Here is a 12,025-nt window from a genome sequence, read left to right on the forward strand (position 1 = left end):
GCCCAGGTCCAGACGGGTTTAGTGCAGAACTCTATCAGACCTTCATAGAAGACCTCATACCAATATTATCCAAACTACTCCACAAAATTGAAACAGATGGAGCACTACCGAATTCCTTCTACGAAGCCACAATTACTCTTATACCTAAACCACACAAAGACACAACAAAGAAAGAGAACTTCAGACCAATTTCCCTTATGAATATCGATGCAAAAATACTCAATAAAATTCTGGCAAACCGAATCCAAGAGCACATCAAAACAATCATCCACCATGATCAAGTAGGCTTCATCCCAGGCATGCAGGGATGGTTTAATATACAGAAAACCATCAACGTGATCCATTATATAAACAAACTGAAAGAACAGAACTACATAATCATTTCATTAGATGCTGAGAAAGCATTTGACAAAATTCAACACCCCTTCATGATAAAAGTCCTGGAAAGAATAGGAATTCAAGGCCCATACCTAAACATAGTAAAAGCCATATACAGCAAACCAGTTGCTAACATTAAACTAAATGGAGAGAAACTTGAAGCAATCCCACTAAAATCAGGGACTAGACAAGGCTGCCCACTCTCTTTTCCCTACGTATTCAATATAGTTCTTGAAGTTCTAGCCAGAGCAATCAGACAACAAAAGGAGATCAAGGGGATACAGATCGGAAAAGAAGAGGTCAAAATATCACTATTTGCAGATGATATGATAGTATATTTAAGTGATCCCAAAAGTTCCACCAGAGAACTACTAAAGCTGATAAACAACTTCAGCAAAGTGGCTGGGTATAAAATTAACTCAAATAAATCAGTTGCCTTCCTCTATACAAAAGAGAAACAAGCCAAGAAAGAAATTAGGGAAACGACACCCTTCATAATAGACCCAAATAATATAAAGTACCTCGGTGTGACTTTAACCAAGCAAGTAAAAGATCTGTACAATAAGAACTTCAAGACACTGAGGAAAGAAATTGAAGAAGACCTCAGAAGATGGAAAGATCTCCCATGCTCATGGATTGGCAGGATTAATATAGTAAAAATGGCCATTTTACCAAAAGCAATCTACAGATTCAATGCAATCCCCATCAAAATACCAATCCAATTCTTCAAAGAGTTAGACAGAACAATTTGCAAATTCATCTGGAATAACAAAAAACCCAGGATAGCTAAAGCTATCCTCAACAATAAAAGGACTTCAGGGGGAATCACTATCCCTGAACTCAAGCACTATTACAGAGCAATAATGATAAAAACTGCATGGTATTGGTACAGAGACAGACAGATAGACCAATGGAATAGAATTGAAGACCCAGAAATGAACCCACACACCTATGGTCACTTGATTTTTGACAAAGGAGCCAAAACGATCAAATGGAAAAAAAGATAGCATTTTCAGCAAATGGTGCTGGTTCAACTGGAGGTCAACATGTAGAAGAATGCAGATTGATCCATGCTTATCACCCCGTACAAAGCTTAAGTCCAAGTGGATCAAGGACCTCCACATCAAACCAGAGACACTCAAACTAATAGAAGAAAAACTAGGGAAGCATCTGGAACACATGGGCACTGGAAAAAATTTCCTGAACAAAACACCAATGGCTTATGCTCTAAGATCAAGAATCGACAAATGGGATCTCAGAAAACTGCAAAGCTTCTGTAAGGCAAAGGACACTGTGGTTAGGACAAAACGGCAACCAACAGATTGGGAAAAGATCTTTACCAACCCTACAACAGATAGAGGCCTTATATCCAAAATATACAAAGAACTCAAGAAGTTAGACCGCAGGGAAACAAATAACCCTATTTTTAAAAATGGGGTTCAGAGCTAAACAAAGAATTCACAGCTGAGGAATGCCGAATGGCTGAGAAACACCTAAAGAAATGTTCAACATCTTTAGTCATAAGGAACATGCAAATCAAAACAACCCTGAGATTTCACCTCACACCAGTGAGAATGGCTAAGATCAAAAACTCAGGTGACAGCAGATGCTGGCGAGGATGTGGAGAAAGAGGAACACTCCTCCATTGTTGGTGGGATTGCAGACTGGTACAACCATTCTGGAAATCAGTCTGGAGGTTCCTCAGAAAATTGGACATTGAACTGCCTGAGGATCCAGCTATACCTCTCTTGGGCATATACCCAAAAGATGCCTCAACATATAAAAGAGACACATGCTCCACTATGTTCATCGCAGCCTTATTTATAATAGCCAGAAGCTGGAAAGAACCCAGATGCCCTTCAACAGAGGAATGGATACAGAAAATGTGGTACATCTACACAATGGAATATTACTCAGCTATCAAAAACAACGAGTTTATGAAATTCGTAGGCAAATGGTTGGAACTGGAAAATATCATCCTGAGTGAGCTAACCCAATCACAGAAAGACATACATGGTATGCACTCATTGATAAGTGGCTATTAGCCCAAATGCTTGAATTACCCTAGATCCCTAGAACAAACGAAACTCAAGACGGATGATCAAAATGTGAATGCTTCACTCCTTCTTTAAATGAGGAAAAAGAATACCCTTGGCAGGGAAGGGAGAGGCAAAGATTAAAACAGAGACTGAAGGAACACCCATTCAGAGCCTGCCCCACATGTGGCCCATACATATACAGCCACCCAATTAGACAAGATGGATGAAGCAAAGAAGTGCAGACCGACAGGAGCCGGATGTAGATCGCTCCTGAGAGACACAGCCAGAATACAGCAAATACAGAGGCGAATGCCAGCAGCAAACCACTGAACAGAGAATAGGTCCCCCGTTGAAGGAATCAGAGAAAGAACTGGAAGAGCTTGAAGGGGCTCGAGACCCCATATGTACAACAATGTCAAGCAACCAGAGCTTCCAGGGACTAAGCCACTACCTAAAGACTATACATGGACTGACCCTGGACTCTGACCCCATAGGTAGCAATGAATATCCTAGTAAGAGCACCAGTGGAAGGGGAAGCCCTGGGTCCTGCTAAGACTGAACCCCCAGTGAACTAGACTATGGGGGGGAGGGCGGCAATGGGGGGAGGGTTGGGAGGGGAACACCCATAAGGAAGGGGAGGGGGGGATGTTTGCCCGGAAACCGGGAAAGGGAATAACACTCGAAATGTATATAAGAAATACTCAAGTTAATAAAAAAAAAAAAGATGATATACACAAGACTTTGGCCTTTGGGTTCGGGGGACCTGGATCCCTCTCAGCTGTGTGTGGGCAGTGACAGGATATACTAAGTTAAATTGGGTCCCCCAGATATTTTACCCACTCTGAGCCTCAGAATGTGACCATTCATGGAAATAAAAACTTCACAGATATAATCATGTCAAAGGGAAGTTGTAACTGCAGTGGGCGAGCCATTCATGACTGCTACCCTTCTTAGAGGAGGGAGGACGGGACTCGGAGACGCAGTCATGGGAGAAGGTTACAAATAGTCAGAGGCAAATGCTGGACTAACAAGCCAAGGAATGCCAGAGATTTTCAGCAAATACGAAAAATACAAAAAAAAGTAAGAAAGCATCTTCCCTGGAGCTTTCAAAGCAAGCATGCCTCCACCAAGGAGAGCAAAGTTTTTGGAAACAATGAATGTGAATAAAGTTGGGTAAAATACAAGTTGTGCTTACCATAGCCAATGTTGGCATAAAGCAACAATAATCATTTAAAATATACATGTGGTAGAGAAACTTGATCTGAAAAAAATTTTATACTTTGTGGCTACTCTGTGAGAGTGTGGGGAAGAGGATAATAGAACCTCTCTTCCTTAGGCTAGACCCTGCGAGGCAAACACACTCATCTATTGTAGTCCTTTTTTCAAAGAAGTTGACTGGAAGCTAAATATGTAGCTCAGTGGCTGAGCACCTCTTAATGTGTGTGAGCCCCAGAACTTTGAAAGTGGAAGGTGCTTGCCTTGACAATAGCAACAGTATATCATAACTGCCATGACGATAGCAACAGTGTATCATAACTGCCATGACAATAGCAACAGTGTATCATAACTGCCATGATGACAGCAACAGCGCAACATAACTGCTCACATTTGTGGTGCTGCTAACCTGCTTTCCGTTTAGTCCCAAGGCTCTGCTTTATTAAATATGCAGGGTGATGTACTATCCATATAATGTATGAGTGACTTAGAGATCAAATGACAACTTGTCTAAACTCCTGCAAATGATAAATGATAGAACAAAAGCAAGAATTCTTGGCGTAATTGCTACTCTGCACACTGCCCGGCAAAGGATGTGCATGCAGCCTCAGAGAGCACTTGTGACAGGAGAATTGGATACTGGGAGATTAGCTAAATCATTCTCCTCACTTGCAATGAATAACGGTCCTTCAAGGATTTCAAAGGAAAGAATGTTTGTTTTTTCTCCCTGCTTAAAAATATAATACGTCTCGTTTTCAAACCAGTTTGAGAATAAAAGGACTACAGAAATATGACCCTAGACAATCTACCTGACTTCTGCTCAAAACCACCCTATCCTAGTAATATGGAAGGGAAAAAATTATATAAAATTTCAGGCTTCTGTCATATTCTCTGTATCAAGTTTTTCCAAACAAAATCAGTGGTTCCTTTTGTACTTGCACACTATTTCTGAATACCTTCTCAGGTACTTTAAGCCTTGTGCTAAGGTCTGACCAAGTGCATACTATAACAGACACACTCAGCTCTTACAGAAAGTGCAATTGGGACATGGTTATTAAGCACTGCTCACACAAGTTAACACACAAGTTAAACTCTACAGAGGAAATAAACCTAACGTTAGAGAAAGACAAGCATTGTCTTATCCAGGATAGAGCATGGAGATTGCTAGAAACAACATCTGAAACAAGGCCTAAACTAAATGGTAAGGTGAAAGAGGTTGCCAAAGACGGTAGGAATGCCCAAAGCCTTTAAGGCCATAGAAAGATTTGGATGTCTGAGGAACTAAAACACAATATTTGACTGGAATATGGTGAGCCAAAAAGTTAGCTTCAACTGGGTAATATTGGGAAAGAAGTTGGGGTTCAGGCCTTGTGACTATTGAATCAGGCAACCATTGAAATACAGACAGCAGCCAGGTAAAATTATTTAAAAGCTGATACAAAGAGTGATAGGGCTGCTGTCTGGATTTGGGATATTTTAGAATTCAGTATTAATATAAGTTTGGTGATTAGTTGAAACTATAGAATTAAGAGTGGCTTTCCAGATTTTCTGGGTTTCTAGCCTAAGCAGCTGAAGAGATAAATATTTCACTGGTTGAGATGGAGAAGCACAGGTTAAGTGGAAGTGAGAAGATGCACAAAAGAAGAGTTTACTCTTAAATCCATTCAACATGGTACACACGGAATACATCAAACACACTCAAGCAGGGATGGTCAAACCATTAAATAATACATCTGGTGCTTAGAGGAGAAGCTTCCTCAGTACAGAGAAATAAGGAAAGTGAAGCGTGCCCTTGGTGGTATGAGACGCAGGTCTGTAATTCCAACTACTTCAAAAGATGAGACAGGGGATGGCAAACTTAAGACCTGCTTGTAGTGCAGAGCAGTCCAAAGACAGCCTGGACAACTTCAGTGATCCTAAAACAGATGGCTGAGGGTACAGCTCAGTGATGGTTTGTCCGGCATGTGGAAGGCCCCGAGTTCACCAACCAGTACCACACACCAAAATGCAGAATGATCTTTGCATTAAACTTAAAGGGAATCAATTTAGGGATGCAAAGTGTTGATAGATAGATAGATAGATAGATAGATAGATAGATAGATAGATAGATAGATAGATAGATAAATGGATATATAGATAGAGATAGATAGAGATAGACAGAGATATAGAGATAGATAGATAGATAGATAGATAGATAGATAGATAGATAGACTGATAGAGATAGAGATATATAGATAGAGATATATAGATATATCATCTATTGAAAGAAAGAAAAAAACACATTTAGGGTCATGACAACATAGAACTAAAGCAAATGTAGGTCCCATGGATAAGTGAAAGAGCAGGAAAGAATGCGTTTGAAGGGAATAAGGAGCGAACAATGGTACCACTGTCTACCCGACATTTTGAGATGTCCCTGAAACATTTATCTTGTTAATTTTCAAGATGTGGGACTGTGTATGACACAGTACTTTTTCTTCATAGGAGTGTCTGATTTACTTAGACTCAATGAAAAATAAAACAGAACAGTCCCTAGATTCTACAGAGACCTCAGTGATAGTCCTATCCTTACCTGATTCCACATCCAGGGAGTACTTATCAATATCCAGGTTCATGGTTTGGTAGGCGGTGGTACAAAAGTCTTCCAGAATCATATATATGGCGTTGTTGACATTAGGAGGGACAGACTCGGCGAACTTCACCCTGCTGTTCACCACAATGCTGCCATTTCTGAAGTTCAGGATCTCTAAGTTCTGGAACCCTGACAGATTTGACTGGAGATAGGGAACCAGCTGCAAATGACAAAATCGTCTCGTTTACTGCCACGGTGCACCATTTTGTTGAATACATGCCAGAAAGACCATAAAACGTACAGAGGCAAACAAAAAGATGCTCATGTGAGTTTTTCCTTTTAGTATGTATTCAACAAAAGGCAAAACCTTCTGTCCCTATAGGACAATGGGTAAAAGTAAAGGTGGGGGGGGTGGTTCAAAAGAAATAAAGTATCAAATTTTCTTCATATGTATAACTAGATTTAACTCACATATGATTATATACATATATATCATGAATGACTCTTCCCATAATGTATGTATATACAGATAAGACATAGAATTCGGGAAGATAAAATGGAATGTGAGCACACTGGTGCAGACGCATCCAGTGCCATAATGAGAGCCTTTATTTTATGCACCAACTAGAAAATAAATGGTTTAATTGCATAAATTAAGAATATTGTGAGATTTTTCATAGCGATATTTAGAAACCTTGTGGAACTCATAAAGCATTTTAGATGCTTAGAGCTTTTTCAGTCTGTTGCACTGATGGATCCCGCAATGAAGATCTGAACGTTCTCCTATCACCCCAAAGCCATGATGCTACCTAAGGGTGACAGGAAATTAGTGCCCGTGGAAAACCCCTTCTCTGGGCTCAGACACGGTGTGCCAAGGGTGAGAGGGAGTCACATATAGTGACTAATGTTCACATTTGTCATTCTTTGCTTACCAGTTCTAAGAATCTTTGCTCCAGGGCTTTATACTCCAAAGAGTTTTTGTTAAACAGGTCTTCTGAAAACAACATGTTTGTCACTCGGAGGCTGAAGAAAACCACCAAAGCTCCTGCAGTCTGGGTGCGACTCAAGACACCGCCTTTTGTGGGCTGAGCTACAAGAGGCATCTCTGTGTAGTGAACATGGGTAGGCATTTCCACATAGCTATCAACCTTGCCATTTTGTTCTTGGGTTAGCTCAGGCTGATAGTAATCCGTGCCTACCTGGTCTAGTTCTAATGAAATATCCTGGACAGCCATTATAACTTCATCCTCTAGCTGGATGGAGTGGGTGGATGGAGGCAATTCAGCGGGCTGTGTCATGGAGGCCTTCAACCAGAGTCTGTCAGCGCTCTCTGGTGTACTCACCAATGTGTCCCTGGACAATTTCCCTAAGGAAGAAGTCCTCGCCCAAACTGTATCTGATTCTGGCAAAATGGTCCACACAGGCTGCATATCTGGCCTTGCTACTGAAATCTTGCTGTCAAGTCCTTTGGGACTGGATGGTTCTGTTTGTACCATACCTTTTTTTAGGAGGGTATTCACCTCATCTGTTTCCTTGGTGGAAGCAGTGTTTGCTATAGTTGCCAGTAAGAAGGGTGCTTTGGTAACTGAGTAAGAATCAATGTCTGGTACATCTGATGTGTGCTTTGAAGAAATTAGAGATGTAGGTTGAGTTGCAGACTCTGCAAAGACGGGTATGGCAGATCTAACATGGGATTCTTCCTCTGTAAAATATATGGGTCCATCTCCATATCTATGTGCTGAAGGTTCAATCATTTGTTCTGTGAAATACATATGTAATTTTTCTATACTCTCAGTTGGTAATAGTGTATCCTGCTCTTCAGACCATGACTTTGACAGGGGTTCAGTGGTCTTCTCTAATGAAGTCTCACTCCATGGCCAATCAATCACATCGACATTTTTCCCAGACCCAGAGCCCAAGCCACTTTCAAAAATGAACTCTTTTTCCACAGAGGTGTCTGGAAACCATGGGCTCACTTCCAACTTGTCTGAGACTCTGGAAGCCAAGGAGTCCAAGCCAGAAGGTGTCGTTATGTCTTTAGCAAGGTCTTCTATAACAGAAGAGGTCAGATGTGGTGAGGATGTCAGGAGAATCATGTCAGAGTCTTCCATGGGTGGTACTGTTTCTTTTGGCACAGGTTGAATTAATGAGCTTGAAGGCAATACATCAATAGAAACATCTTCTGATTCTTCTGTGTTGTCTAATTCTCAAAACAAAACAAAACAAAACAAAACCAGTTTCCCATTAGTTAATCTACAAAATGAAACCCTGGTTCTCCTGTAAAACTAGCTGTTTTCTCCAGTTACCAAGAACAATAGCTGACCTTAATATCTACACTACAGAAAGATATGATTATAAATTCATAGTGTGGAATTAGCATTACCAAATATAATCCCCATCTCTGAGATAAAGTCTTGATGACTGAAATAATCCTCAAGCACTTGACTTTTTTTCCAGTGAAAATGAAGAATTAATCATGATTAAAATGAAAACCAAATTGAACTAGAACACTAGAAATTTAGGGAGAATATTTTTTCCTGGAAATTGTGTTTCTCTCTTCTACGTTATTATCCTCATCCTTCAGATTTCCCTCCATGTTCAAAATTCTTGACCCATTATTTTTTATCTTTATTCACCTCCTCTTTCACACATACAGTCCATCCCACAACGCAGTTCTCAATCTTCCTAATATTGCAACCTGTTAAGACAGTTCCCCGTGTTGTGGTAACCCCCAACAGTAAATTATTTTTATTGCTACTTCATAACTATAATTTTACTACTGTTATGAATAATATTGCAAATGTCAGTGTTTACCAGCAGTCTTAGGTGACCCCTGTAAAAGGGTTGGTTGACCCCTAAATGGATTTCATTCCATGAGTTGAGAACCACTGATCTAGAAGAGTAACTATTTCATTTCCATCACTCAATCTCTCTGTGGTTTTCCTAGCTTCTATTTTCCTCTTTTCAATAGTAACCTAAATCCTCGGAGTTGCCCCATAATTAATCTTAAGATTTATTGGAATAATCTTCTTTGATGCAGTTCATGACATAAAAGCAGGCAAAGTATTTTGTTAGTAGTGGCCACAGTAATTATATATTCTTCAATATGACCTTCAAAATATCTTTTAATTGATTTCCACCTCACTTCTCCAAGTCCATTGGCTAAGATACAATGACTTTTATTTTCCAGTCTGACTGATTAAATTAGATTTTATTTCTTCTCTCACTCAGGTTTCCCAAGCCATTTTCTCCCTAATAAATGCGACCGTGTTTCCCTCTTTACCATAATCTCTTCAGAGCCCTTGTCCTCTGATCAGTAAAGTATTAAGAAAAGTGATTGATGTTTCTCACCGTCTTCTAATATGGAAGATCCAGAAGTCCTTCCCTCAGGAGCCACAGGCAGGTCAATCTGAAGCACTGCTGGGGTAACAGAATGAAGAGTCAAGCTGCTACCCCCTAAAACCTCTGGGGAAGAACTGAGGACCACCTTCGAGGGAGAAGCTAACTTGGGTGTAGACACTATGTCACCCAAAGTACTTTCTGAATGGAGTTCCCTGCCAGTGGCTGAGGGAGGACCGGAGCTGAAACCAAATGGTGAAATAGTGGTGGTGGTGGTGGTGGTGATGGATTCATCTGCTGAGAGCCATTCAGCTTGCAGGGTATTATCCTGGGGAGGGAGAAAAAGGCTAAATCATATCATAGAGAAAAGAGAGACATAGAAATGCCATATTGTATGGGGGAAACACAAGTTCTCTTGAAGCAAATATTCTGGAATCAGACCCTACTTCAGCTAATTACTGGTCTGGAAATGGACTGAAAACCTGTGTAGCCTCACAGTTCACCTGTAAAAAGGCTGGGTGAAATACTATATTTAGAAGACTCTAACAGAGTGAATCCATGAGAGAGACTACTGTTTCTTTGGTTTTGGATGTTTCATTATCTTCTATCTTTTTTGTTTAAATGACCTCAAATACATAGAAGTTAGCTATGTACTACCCACAGTAGGGAGGAATTATTGACAGTTTTATCCATCATTTCAAAAGATGTTTAATTAGGGGGCTTTTATTTTTATGAAAAATATCATCATATCACAATTTGTCTGACTGTCTCAAATAAGAAGCCACACCTGTGAAACTGCTACATGCTTCAAAATATACTTTTCTCTTTCCCCAACTTGCTATTAATATAGTGATAGTCTTACTTCAACAGAAATAAAAAGTAGACAAAAACAAAACCCTTGAATATTCTATTATTAAATCTTATTTTAAAAAATACTTGATGATTGGTGCAGGAAAAAATACTATATAAAGGAAATTTAACAATGATGTTAATAGGTTAAAAAGTCATGGCACTTTGGGCGTTTATACATTTTAATATATGCTGCACATTAGCCTGAAAATTTCTCCTTTAAAATGTCTTTCATTTTAGTTTATATGTATGAATATTTTGACTGCCTATATGTAATGCATGCATGCCTGGCACCCACAGAGGCCAGGAGAAAGCATTGGACCCCCAAGGACTGTAGTTAGGAACCGTTGTAAGCAGCTATGTGGGTACTAGGAACTGAACCCAGGTCCTCTGCAAAAGTATCACGTGCTCTTAACTGTTAAACCATCTCTCCCTACAGTCCCATGCTCTAATAAGCTAAGTTTGCTGGAGTAAAATGTGCAGTATGAGAGAAAAAGCATGTGTATGAAGGAGGAGACCAAAGACCATCTTCAGACAATGAGGTCTAACAGCAAAGGAGTTACAGAGGAAGAGACAGATTCAAAGATGAAGGGGGGCCACCCTCTTGGGGAATCCTCCATCAGCATGAATCTGAAAAGAGTAAGAGTAGGTTCATGAGTCAGGCTAGTAGATGGGATCTCATCAGGGAGACAACTTTCAGCACTCATGTAGCCAACCTGAGCAGCCTGGGATCCCAGAACCATCAACAGCAATCAGTCTTATGTAACTGAACAGCTTGAAATTGCTGACCTGTGTAGAGCACCCCTGTGTAACTTAGCAGTTACATAGATGCACAAAACTGCCTTGGGCTCTGCTTTAAATGTCTAAGTTTTTCTAAATGGACTGGATGGAGAGAGTAAAGGTTTAATTAATAAATAATAAGAATAAATTGTAAGGCTGTGTGTGTGAAAAAATAAATCAAGAAACATTACTAACTTGCAATGTTTGTCGGGGGCTTGGGGAATTTATCAACCCGTTCTTCAGGAGTGGGAGGAGAGAGAAGTATACATGTGTGTATGGCAACATAATTAAAGCATGCAATTTTAAACCTAGGAAGACTGTAAAGAATCATGTAATCCAATCATGGCATGCATATTTCAGGTAAAGGAAAGATATCCACAGGTGCAAAACAGCCAAAACAATCACAACAACCATAACAACAACCACAACTAAGCCAGGGCTCTCCATACTGCTGTTTCTCCTACTAGAGCTGAGATGGGTGGTTTCCCTATTTTTGTATCAATCCATGTTTCTAGTAACAAACCCATCTCATGAATACTTCTTAATTCAATATTTAAATATTGGCTACTTTCACTGGTGCTAATTTCCACGTGAAGAAATTTCTAGTTCTAAAGAAAGCATAGTGAAAAACAAGTGAATTTCACAACTGGGATACCAGAAGCTTCCAAGTTCAATAATACATATTATTTATATAAAGATATATAGTAAATAATATAAGCTAAAAATCAACTGGATTTAATAGAGGTGGTGAATGAATATAAGAGTGGTATCAGGGGCTGGGAAGAGTAGGGAAGCAAGAATAAAAAGGCTTGTGGTACAAAATTACAAGCAGAAGGAAAATATGTAGTGTTCT

The 12,025-nt window shown here is 39.8% G+C and overlaps 1 protein-coding gene across 2 annotated transcripts in view; it reads right to left on the reverse strand.

The window, feature by feature from the left end:
• Positions 1–12,025, reverse strand: part of Impg2 (interphotoreceptor matrix proteoglycan 2) — a 95,671-nt gene that overhangs the window by 14,009 nt on the left and 69,637 nt on the right. For both annotated transcript variants that reach the window (XM_087575431.1, NM_139088.4), the window contains 3 exon segments: positions 9,556–9,871; positions 7,137–8,404; positions 6,205–6,424 (listed from right to left, as the gene is read on the reverse strand). In XM_087575431.1, coding sequence (XP_087431557.1) covers positions 6,205–6,424; positions 7,137–8,404; positions 9,556–9,871 — 1,804 coding nt within the window.

This window comes from Rattus norvegicus, chromosome 11 (assembly GCF_021556685.1).
Source record: "Rattus norvegicus strain SHRSP/BbbUtx chromosome 11, alternate assembly SHRSP_T2T, whole genome shotgun sequence".
Taxonomy (NCBI): Eukaryota; Metazoa; Chordata; class Mammalia; order Rodentia; family Muridae; genus Rattus; species Rattus norvegicus.